Source organism: Medicago sativa, chromosome 1, assembly GCF_051527215.1.
Source record: "Medicago sativa cultivar Bolivia chromosome 1, Bolivia_mono, whole genome shotgun sequence".
Taxonomy (NCBI): Eukaryota; Viridiplantae; Streptophyta; class Magnoliopsida; order Fabales; family Fabaceae; genus Medicago; species Medicago sativa.
In genome coordinates, this window is record NC_140749.1 from 27,713,726 (window position 1) to 27,724,904 (window position 11,179).

Sequence of the window (11,179 nt, forward strand, 5' to 3'; positions counted from 1 at the left end):
TTTAGTTTGCACCACCAATTAGTAGCTGATTGCATCTGACTCAATTATTCAGTTTATTTAGTCTGGTGAGTGGTGGACCCTAACTTCAGAATTTTCAACTTGAGAATATGATCATCATCATCCCTTGGGTATCTTATGCTAGAATTTGTTTTGTGAAGCTTAAAGCAGATGGATAGTCAATAATATTCAAACATTATTATTGAGCTAAAGAGAATTAAAAACCCATTTATCAATATAAATTTGGAAGCTGCACAAATATTAGACAGGTAGAAAGAATATAAAACAAACCCAACAAATCACAATGCATGAGAACTTTACAAACATACTTCCACTTCCATGGTAACAAACTTATAATTGTGGCAATAAAAAACCCAAAATGTCTGTAGTCAGAATAAGTTATAAGCCTGAATAACACAATTCCATGCTGATCTAACATGCTAACTGCTGCTAAAATCTCATACACCATAACTTTCTGTTGTTTTAGGGTCTTCTTGGTGCTCTAGTACTCTCTGCCACTTTGAAGATATTATAACATCGTCGGAAACAAGATATCAAGAGAATTTGAACAATTACCAGGGCTGAAATTAACGTGAAAAACAGTGGAAGAAATCAGACGACTTAACGTATAGAAACAAAAAATAAAACTTCAAATGAATGCAAAAGATATGTTAAATGAATGAATTACTTAACGTATCAAAGTATCTTACATTCTTTTTACAAATGAGAAAGAGTTCAATCTTGTCACTGTCATTTTCTATTTATCAGTTTTAAACTTAACACAAGGTAGGTACGGTTGGGACAGTTTTTGTCCACACTTCAAGCCAAGAACACTTTCACATGCTGAGGGCGTGGTAGGGGCAAACTAATTCTTGGACCACTGCCTACCTGTGGCAAAAGTAAAGTCAATAGACCATGTTGAAAGTTGAAACAGCTTTCGGATGTTTTAAATTATCCTATACAATCAATCTCAACAACTCATGACAAAGTTCATAAAGCAGAACAACAAGAGTAGATGCATGGACTTGAGAGCTGTGTTGTTTTGATATGGAACAGAAATTTTTTCCAACTTAGATAGTTAATGCAATGCAGTTAGTTAATTATGTTTGGTAGATGGTTAATGTACATAACAAAGTGTCGCAACTCATTAACTACGATTTTCAGGTGCATTTTTAAACACAGATTGTAGTTTTTACATATCATCTATATTTGATACCCTCAAAATCATGTAATATTTGAATATAATTTGGATGATTATAATAACTCATTTGAACACCATTTTTTTTGGAAAGACTAATTTGAACACTTGAAAATTGTGGTTAATGATGTTTAAAATTGTGGTTAGTTACGTTAGGTGGATGGTTGTGGCACCATGTTTTATTCATTAATCATCCAGTGAATGTAATTAACTACATATTTGAACGGCGTAAACCATTCAAATTGTTGTTAAATTTGAGTGTCAAAATATCATTTCTCCTGACTTCATTAGCTATTCCTTTGATGAAAATCGTCTGTTGGTTTACATGTGATATTTGGAAACCTATAAGTTCCATAGTTTCACAACTATTGAGTTCGTTAAAAAAATAATTCTTTTAACTGATATAAATAAAACTAGACAAGGGAAATCGTGAATGGAACTTAATCGTGAATGGAAAACTAATAGCTGAAGATAACGATACATTTATAGCTCAACACTGGGATATAGAAAATGAAAAGCTTAAAGTAATACAATGTGCCGATAAATTTTTATCAACCAACAACTAAATAAAGAAATAGCATGTACCTGTACTCTGTCAAAATCGTCAAGGAAAAAACGTATCCTATCCAATTCTGCTATCAAACTTAATGATCTTTTGATGCCCGTTTACACTGTGCAGCGTTAAGAAGTCTGTCGAAAACCGTACCCAATTTTCTAGACATTCAATTATAATCCTCTTTATACTCACTCACTTTGATATCACTAGCTCCCTACCATCCACTGATATCAATGGCCATATATATCAAAATTCTTCTATAAGGATATGGCTCATTCATATCTCATATGCTGCTTGTCTAGTTGTATTTGCATGTTTGGAATCACAATGAATTTTACGATTTTCTTGAAGCTCCGAAATGTAGCTTTTGTCAAAATCACGGTGGCTCACCAGGTTCCACCAAATTTGTTGTCAATCCAAACATGCACTATATCCCGGAGTACTTTTGAATTCTGTATTCTTTGTCATGGCCCTTATTTGGGCTGCTTCATCCCATCTTCCCCCTTGTGCACATATATTTGATACCAAAGAATAAGCACCTGAACTATGTGGTTCCAATTTTAATATCTGTTTCCCTATAGCCTCCCCAATCTCTGTATCCCCATATAGTCTGCAAGCAGAAAGCAAAGCAGACATTGCAGCAGAGCTGTGTATTGACGGCATGCTTTTGACCAGATTGTATGCCTCTGTAAGTCGACCAGCTCTGCTTAATAAATCTACTATACAACTATAATGAACTTCATTTGGAACTATTGCATATTCCTTCATCATTATCCCAAAAATCTGCAGACCCTCTTCTACTAATCCTGAGTGGCTGCAGGCAGTCAGTATTGATGTGAAAGTCACTTCATCAGGTGAAACTTTTCCAACTTTCATATGATCAAAGAGTTCTAACACCTCTGTATAGTTTCCATGCATCGCATATGCACCTATCATTGCATTCCACGATGTGAGACACCGTTCTGTCATTTGCTGAAATATGTATTTAGCCGTACACAGTTTTCCACACTTAGCATACGTAGATATAAGAGAATTATTTACAGACAAATTTTTCCCATGAAAAAATCGGTAACTGAAACAGTGAACTTCCTTAATAAAACTTAGAAAACCAAGCTGGGATAATGCCTGAAGGAGACCAATTAGAGTAACAGAGTCAATACTTAGATGTTCTCGTTGCAGCAAACGAAACAAAATAATGGCTTCGTTGATGTGGCCATGATAAACATAACCCTTTATCATCGAAGTCCATGAAACCAAGTCCCTTGCTCTCATCCTATTGAAAACTTCCCTTGCATCCACTACATACCCACATTTTGCATATGCATGAATAATTTGATTTGCAATTTCCACATGCGTGATATGCATATGCCTCAATACATAACCATGGATAAACCTGACTAATCTAATGTCTCTCAATTTTGATACTGCAGAAATCAAATTAAGAAACAAAGCCACATTTGTACTAGCATTCATATTCACCATTTCGCAAAAAAGATTTACCGCCTCCACATGTAACTCATTTTCAAGATAACCGGTCATCATAACATTATATACAACAGCATCCTTATTCGCCAATCTATCGAACAATTTCCTAGCTTTGCTTATATCAATTTTACAGTATAGATCAACCAAAGCAGTGGAAGCCACAAGATCAAGTTCTACCCCCATCGTGATCATGTATCCATGAATACTCATCCCTGTACGTAAATAATTCAATTCAACACAACAAAAAATAGCATTGGCCAATGTTAACAAATCAGGCAAAACATTTCTACACATCATTCGACGAAACATCTCAAAAGCTTCTAAAGCCTGTCCATTACGAAGATAACCCGCTATCAACGTATTCCAAGAACCAACTTTTGTCATTTTTCGAGCATCCATCTTTGCAAAAACCGAAGCAGCTAACCCTACACCACCACATTTATGATACATATCCAAAAGGGTTGTCTCAAAAACATCATCACCCAAACCAATTCCTCTCCTAACAGCATAACCATGAATCGCTCGACCCTCACGTAACACCCTCAATTTCGCCGCTGCATGCATTAAACCCACTAACGTTACTCGATTCGGAAGCAGCCCTTGTTGCTGCATTATGAAAGCAATATTGAAAGCACCATAAACACATGAACCAGCAGAGTGACCATATGCAGTGATCATTGAAGTATACACAAAAATATCTTTGTTGGTAATTTCATCAAACACCTTATGTGCATCCTTGATTTTTCCATATTGTGAGTATAAACGAATGAGAGAAGAACCTACAAAACAATCAGAGTTGAAATTGAGTTTGATGGAATCAACGTGAACCCCTCTTCCGAATTCTAGGGTCCCTAAGGAAAGGCAAGTTTTGAGGCAAAAGGTGATGGTTGAGGCACATAAACCGAATTTGTTGTGTTTGGAAGCTAAATAGCGACGGAGAATGTCGTCGTATTTGAGAAGCGGCATGGAAAGGTTCTTCCCCGTCATTTAAGCACACAACTGGTTATCATTTCATTTCTAGGATCCGTTTAATTGTAACATGGGAAATCCAATATGTGCCCATTCAAATATGTGCCCTAAGAGTTTCAAATTATACTCCATCCTATTGATTTATAAGGGTGTAGTACAACAATAAATAATAGAGACTCTTTTAATGGACTGAGATGTACATTTTAGGGTTAATTAAGTAAATGGTCTTATAAATATTTAGAATTTTGTTTTTAGTCCCTACGAAATAAAATTACACTTTTTTTTTTAAAGAATAGAATTACATTTTTTAGTCCCTGTAAAATTTTTCATCTGCATTTTTAGTCCCTCTAAAATTTTTCCATCAGCTTATTTAGTCCCTGTCAAAAATTTCCATTAACATTTTTGTCCCTTTTTTTAGGGAAACATTTTTTATCCCTAAAATGCTTAAGGAAAATGTGACACGGACTAAAAAGTGTGATTTTATTTTGTAGGGACTAAAAACAAAATTGTGAATATTTATTGGGACTAAAAACTTAATTAACCCTACATTTTATTTATTTATAATTTTTTAGTAAAATTTCTTATTAAGAACTTAATGGCTCCAATGACAATACACGAACAAACACTTTAATGAAAAGTGCTTAAATAGGTCCAAATAGTCTCACATCATTATATAAAAGTAATTTATTTATTAAATTACCTGTGCACATTTTTTTTTTTTTTTGAGCAAACATTTTATTATTTCTGTTAAACGAGGGAGGGAGGGAGGGAGGGAGGGAGGGAGGGAGGGAGGGAGGGAGGGAGGGAGGGAGGGAGGGAGGGAGGGAGGGAGGGAGGGAGAGAGAGAGAGAGAGAGAGAGAGAGAGAGAGAGAGAGAGAGAGAGAGAGAGAGAGAGAGAGAGAGAGAGAGAGAGAGAGAGAGAGAGAGAGAGAGAGAGAGAGAGAGAGAGAGAGAGAGAGAGGCATCATATATTACCAAGGGCAATTTCATCGTAAAGTAAAGGTATCATATATTATATTATAGTTTGATAAATGTTTTCAATGTAGCATAATATGTTTTATCCCGAATTTGGAAACTCATTGAGATCGTAATATCTCACCTCATTTCGTTGTTTCTTTTTTAGGTATAAACCGTTTTGGAGTTCGTTGGGGCCGGATCGCCGTGTCAAGTCTTAAGATCTTAGTGTATTTTAAATTCTCTCCCATTTTTAAGACCTATAATGGAATTTCAAGTTATTTTCTACGCGTAAAGTTTTTTTAATAGAGAATTTCAATTTTAAAAACCTTGGTCATTGCAGTGAACATGATCATAATATTTTATAGTGAATTTTGTGTTAGCTTCATTGGAATCAAAATCTACATCACTTGAAATTTATTTCTCAATTTGTGATAAGGTTTTTATTGTGTGAGTCAAATAAATATAAAAGATAGATTATGCAACCAAAAATGTTACATGACAGCAAACTTATTTGAGTTGGACCTCCATGTTTTCTCTTTTGCCTCACCGCCACTCCATTCTAGGTACTTAGTTACAATCATCAAATATATATTTTACGGAGATTTCAAGTCTTAAAAAAAATGTAACTCTTGGTGAAATAATTGTGCAAAAGGTTGTCTTTTGGTACTTCTACATAAGTATATGGAAATATGGTATTACAGTTAGAATTTTTATTTGATATAGAATATGTATAGAAACTCAAAACTGAATTATGATTCACAGAATAAATGATGATGGAAAAATATTGCAACAATCTAATTCAACTACAATTAAAGAACTTAACAAATGATAATTTAACCTTCATTGGACATCAATTAAATGAATGAACTCACAATGAACCATTTCAAACAAAAGCATGATACAAATTTCTCATAGATTGATTGACTATTAAAATCACAATAGACTATAATAATAATATTTCAATCCATATAATCGATTTCAAATTAATGTAATATTAATTAATATTCTCCTTTCAAAAAATATGATCATATCACCAATCAAAATTGGAAGGAAAAAAAAAGCATCATTAATTTTTTTTAATAAAAGCTTAGGCAAAGAAATTTCACAACTTAGCATTATTCTATTAAAATTTCACTATTAACATTAATAGTCTTATACAACTATGGAAGTAATATATACGCTGAACAAAAACGAAAGCATATGTTATAACATAATTCTCTCATTTTTTCGAACACAAATTTTATCTATTATAAAATCAATCATTATTTTCGGTATTAAAATAAATCAATTACTATTTTTTTAATAGGCAAAGAAAAAAAATCATTGCTAACAATATCTAAATTGTTTTAACCTATATGAATAGTTCTATTATATTTATCCAATCCATATTCATACCCTAATACTATACACCCACTTTACCCACATAGAACACCCACTTTACCCACATAGAAAAATGTTTTTATTCAACAATATTTCTTCAACTAAAAAATAAATGTTACTCCCATTAGTTGAAATATATCCTTACATAAATATTGGATACTATTTCTTCAACAAAAAACGAGTACATACTTGATGAGACCAAAAACAAAAAAGAAAGTGAAGGGGAAATGAAGGAGAAACCATTGAAGGACAAATAACCATTTATGTTGCTTCCCCAAATACCCATATTGTGACCAGTTTTGAATATCTCATGTTTTATAGGAGTAGCACATAAGAAGCTTTAATTGCAAGTATTATTTTCTTTCAATTGTGTACTTATAGTTATGGACGGAGGGAATCATTATTTATAAATTAAATTTTAAATTCAATTAATATGATAAATCTCATCTATTTGAGAAAAAATTATAAACCTCAAACATATACAATGGGAAAAACGCATCAATCGAATAATTATATATAGTTTTTATTAAACTACGTTTCTTAGTCTCATTCTTCTATATGTATTTATTTGTTATTATTTAGTTTATTGATTATTTTTTGTAAATTGTAGATGTGGACTGATGCTAGACTAAATTCCATCCACAGACAACCTCATGAATTTGATCAATGTTCTTGTCAATTTTATTTTAATTTCTACAATGATCAAGGTTCAGTTGGTACAAAGATAAAAACTATGAATAAAGAGGTTAATGTAATAGAAATTGATCAAATTTGCATCCTCCAAAGACTTCAACAAAATTCCTGTAAAGGATTGTTAAGAAAAAAAATAGTTATGAAGTTAATTCCTAGAAAAATGCTAGCAACACACATTTAACACACACATTTCAATACACTCTCTTTGATTGGTTAAAATTCACATGGGACTGACATAATTTGGTTGGACCCATATGATTTTTAATCAATCAAAGAGAGAGTGTTGAAAAGTGTGTGTTAGAATGTGTGTTGCTAGCATTCCTCTAATTCCTATAAGTGGGATTCATCAGAAAAATTATCTTCATTACCACAATCTATATTACTTTTCAGGAAATTTGTCTGATCTTTCTTGGTTTGTTACCACGTTTTTTTAAAAAAGGTTTCGTTCATTATCAGATCTGTGCATAACAAGGTTGTGTATCAAGTTATGGCAAATTACACTTATATTAATTATCCTTGTCTTATGGATGTTTTGAACTTCAAATCAAAAACATACATAACACAAGGATTACTAATGTGAGCATCATTTCTCAAAATTTGATACACAACCTTGTGGTGCACAGATCTTATAATGAACAAGGTGCACAGATCTTATAATGAACAAAAGCCTACATTAAAAAAGAAGGCGTAACAAACCAAGAAAGATCAAACAAGAGTTTCCTGAAAAGTAATCTAGATTGTGGTAATGAAGATCAATCTTATGATGAATCCCACATATAGGGATTAATTTCATAACTATCATTTTTTTCCTAACAATCATTCACATGTATTTTGTTGAAATCTTTGGAGGATGCAAGTTTGATTAATTCTAATCACATTAACCTCTTTATTCAGAGTTTTTATCTCTGTACCAACTGAACCTTGATCATCATAGAAATTTACATAAAATTGTTAAAACATTGATCAGATACGTGAGGTTGTGTGTGTATGAAATTTAGACTAGTGTCAATCCACGTCTACTATTTACAAAAATATAAATGCCAATAAAATAAATAATTACAAATAAATGAATACATAAGAATGAGACTAAGAAACATGGTTTAATAAAAATCTATAAATAATTAACCAATTGATATATTTTTTCCCCTTGTATATGTTGGAGGTTTATAATTGTTTCTCAAATAGATGAAAGACACACATATAAATTTAATTTAAAAATAATGACTCCCTCCAGGCTCTATCCTTAACTGTACGTACACAATTGGAAGAAAGAAAAAAACTTGAGATAGAAGATTACCATTTGCTACTCCTTAAAACATATGATATATTCAAAACATGGTCACAATATTGAAACTATTAAGGACTAACCTTGAGTCGGCTCTATTTGATGATGAAGTTGTGTGAGCTAGAATCATTTTTAAGAAATGGATGCCTTTGTGGAAGCATGTATTACACTTTGAATTTGATGAGATGCACGAGATTAATCCATTAACAATACTCGATTATTCAACTTCAAGTATTGTATTTTTTTAAAATTTAAAAAGTTCAAAAGCTTGAAACATAAGAAGATAATAAGATGGAATAGAACCATCAATGACAATATAAAAAATGTCTGTGTTTGAAGAAATTTTATCTCATTGAGTTATTTGGGTTTAATAAACTCAACTGAAAATCCTAATCTTAAAATTTTGAAGCTTCAATGGTTAGTGAAGTTGATGTTTATGTTGCGGAATTTCAAGTTATATTAATACGTTCACATATATTATATTTAGATTTAAGAAAACATGTAATTTTACATATATTATATTACCTTCCATAATGATGAGAAAAATCCTTTTTCTCAAAAAGTAAATATAAATATAAATATAACAATATGGACGCATTGATTGCAAAAAGTAAGTGTTGACTAAATAAAGCCTAAAAGCAAGGGAGTATTCATCATTTCTTTGTTAACATTAAATATTTAATATTCATATACTTTTGTTAATATATTTTATAATATACATTTGAACATAAATCAGGTCAAATATTTTCAAAAGATATTAAGATAAATAACAAATAAAACAACAGTTACATTACATATTTTCTTAAATCCGAATATAATAATGTATAGTAATGTGAACGTATTTAATGCAGAAAAGTAAGTTTTGACCATAACTTTTCAATTAATATTTATATTTTTTAAAAATTTATTATGAATATAATAATGTAGAATAATGTGAACGTATTTAATGCAGAATAATAAGTTTTGATCATAACTTTTCAATTAATATTTATATTTTTTTGAAATTTATTATGAAATCATGTCAAATTAAATTCTAAGCAAATAAATAAAAAAGAGTTGACAACATAATAGTTAGGCATAAATATCTCTTTGATCCATCCAGAAGTCCTAGCTCAACTGACAAAATGCCGAAATTGTTAGGCCGGATGCCATGATGAGGTTTCAGGTTTTTAAATTTGAAGAAGAAAAAGCGAAGAGAGAAAGGAAATGAATGAATTTGGGATGTCTATGTAAGTTTTTTCAATTTAAAATGTCACATATACTTTTAGGGAAATGTTAACTTGTGCCCTCAAGACACAAGTTAATGATTTAAATATAGAAAAAACTTATTGGAATTTGTGCATTGCATTTAATATTTAACTTTTTAATAATTTAAATGCACAAAATTTTAGAGAAAGTTTCTTCTTTTAGGTTTCTTAACATGTGCCCTAAGGGCACAAGTTAACACTACCCATACTTTTATTGGTAAAACTTAGTTAAAGGGTGAAAGAACAAGCATAATGTAAAATAAAGGACCGATTCGTGAAAATAAAAAATTAAAGCACCAATCCGAAAAAATGGTCAAATTTAAAGGACCATAGACGTAATTTTGTCTAGTTTTCTCATATAATTAATTTTCCTTTATCGAAACAGTATTTTTAATTAAGAGAAAACAATTGTACTATGCTATATACCGTTGTGTTCAAATCAATATGTTAAATAAATCTAAAACCAAAAGTCATCAATATAAATTCAAACAATATAAACTATAAACTCAACAACTACTTGAACTAACTAGATTGCCGACCCGTGCGCCGCACGGGTCTTATAGCGAAACCATTTAGTATATAATTGGTTAAAAAAACGATTGTTGACAAAATGTAGGTAAATTAAATTCACGCTCTAACCAATATTACATATGATAATAGTAAAAATCTAATATTTTTAAAACAACACATATTAGAAATATTCATGTCACACATTTCGAAACACTTCTTTGTGTTAAGCAAATCATCCGGTAACGGAACGCTGTGATGTCCAGAGATTTGACTCACACCATGGGTGAGACGAACATTAGCAACTCCCATCCTAATAAATGTGCAGGGGGAAATTGTTAGCTTTTATTTAACATGGTGCGAACAATATGACGGCACAGTTAATCACAATACCGTAATTTTAAGAAAAATTATAACCTTGTCTTACAGGTAACAATCTCAGGGTAGTTTCCGTTGATTACAACCTTTGAATCAAAAAAATGAGTTTGAAACACCCGTCGCACCTGAAACACACAGTGAGATAACATCAGATATGGCAAGAAAAAATTGTGTGCAATACATATTTAGCAAATGAACACTAACACTCACCCATGTATTTCCTCTGTGCAGAATTGCAATATAATTACGACGGGAGACGATGTGTCATGAGACTCAAAATATCGAACAATTTGATCAGCAAATTCACCCACAGCCAGGGGCGTAGCCCTCTTATAACATGAGGTAGCCAAGGCTACCCCAAAATAAAAATTATTTTTGAATGGATTAGTATGTTTTTATAATTAGCTACCCCAAATATAAAATATTTAGCTACCCCAAACAAATTTATTTGTTAAAAATTAGCATAAATAAGAAAATAAAAATATTACTACATGATTGATAGATTTATTTGTATTAATTTGACACT

General features: G+C 31.4%; 1 protein-coding gene across 2 annotated transcripts; it reads right to left on the minus strand.

The window, feature by feature from the left end:
- Positions 1 to 214: 214 nt before the first annotated feature.
- Positions 215 to 4,358, minus strand: LOC146953943 (pentatricopeptide repeat-containing protein At4g21300-like). Of its 2 annotated transcripts, XM_085712814.1 has the most exons (3): positions 1,781 to 4,358; positions 708 to 885; positions 215 to 578 (listed from the first exon to the last, which is right to left on the minus strand). In XM_085712814.1, exon 1 carries the CDS (start codon positions 4,221 to 4,223, stop codon positions 2,163 to 2,165), a length of 2,061 nt encoding a protein of 686 aa, XP_085568940.1. In that variant the 5' UTR covers positions 4,224 to 4,358; the 3' UTR covers positions 215 to 578; positions 708 to 885; positions 1,781 to 2,162. The 2 variants fall into 2 exon arrangements, with proteins under 2 accessions (XP_085568940.1, XP_085568951.1); XM_085712825.1 differs by lacking the exon at positions 708 to 885 and having other exon boundaries at positions 1,781 to 4,333.
- Positions 4,359 to 11,179: the final 6,821 nt, after the last annotated feature.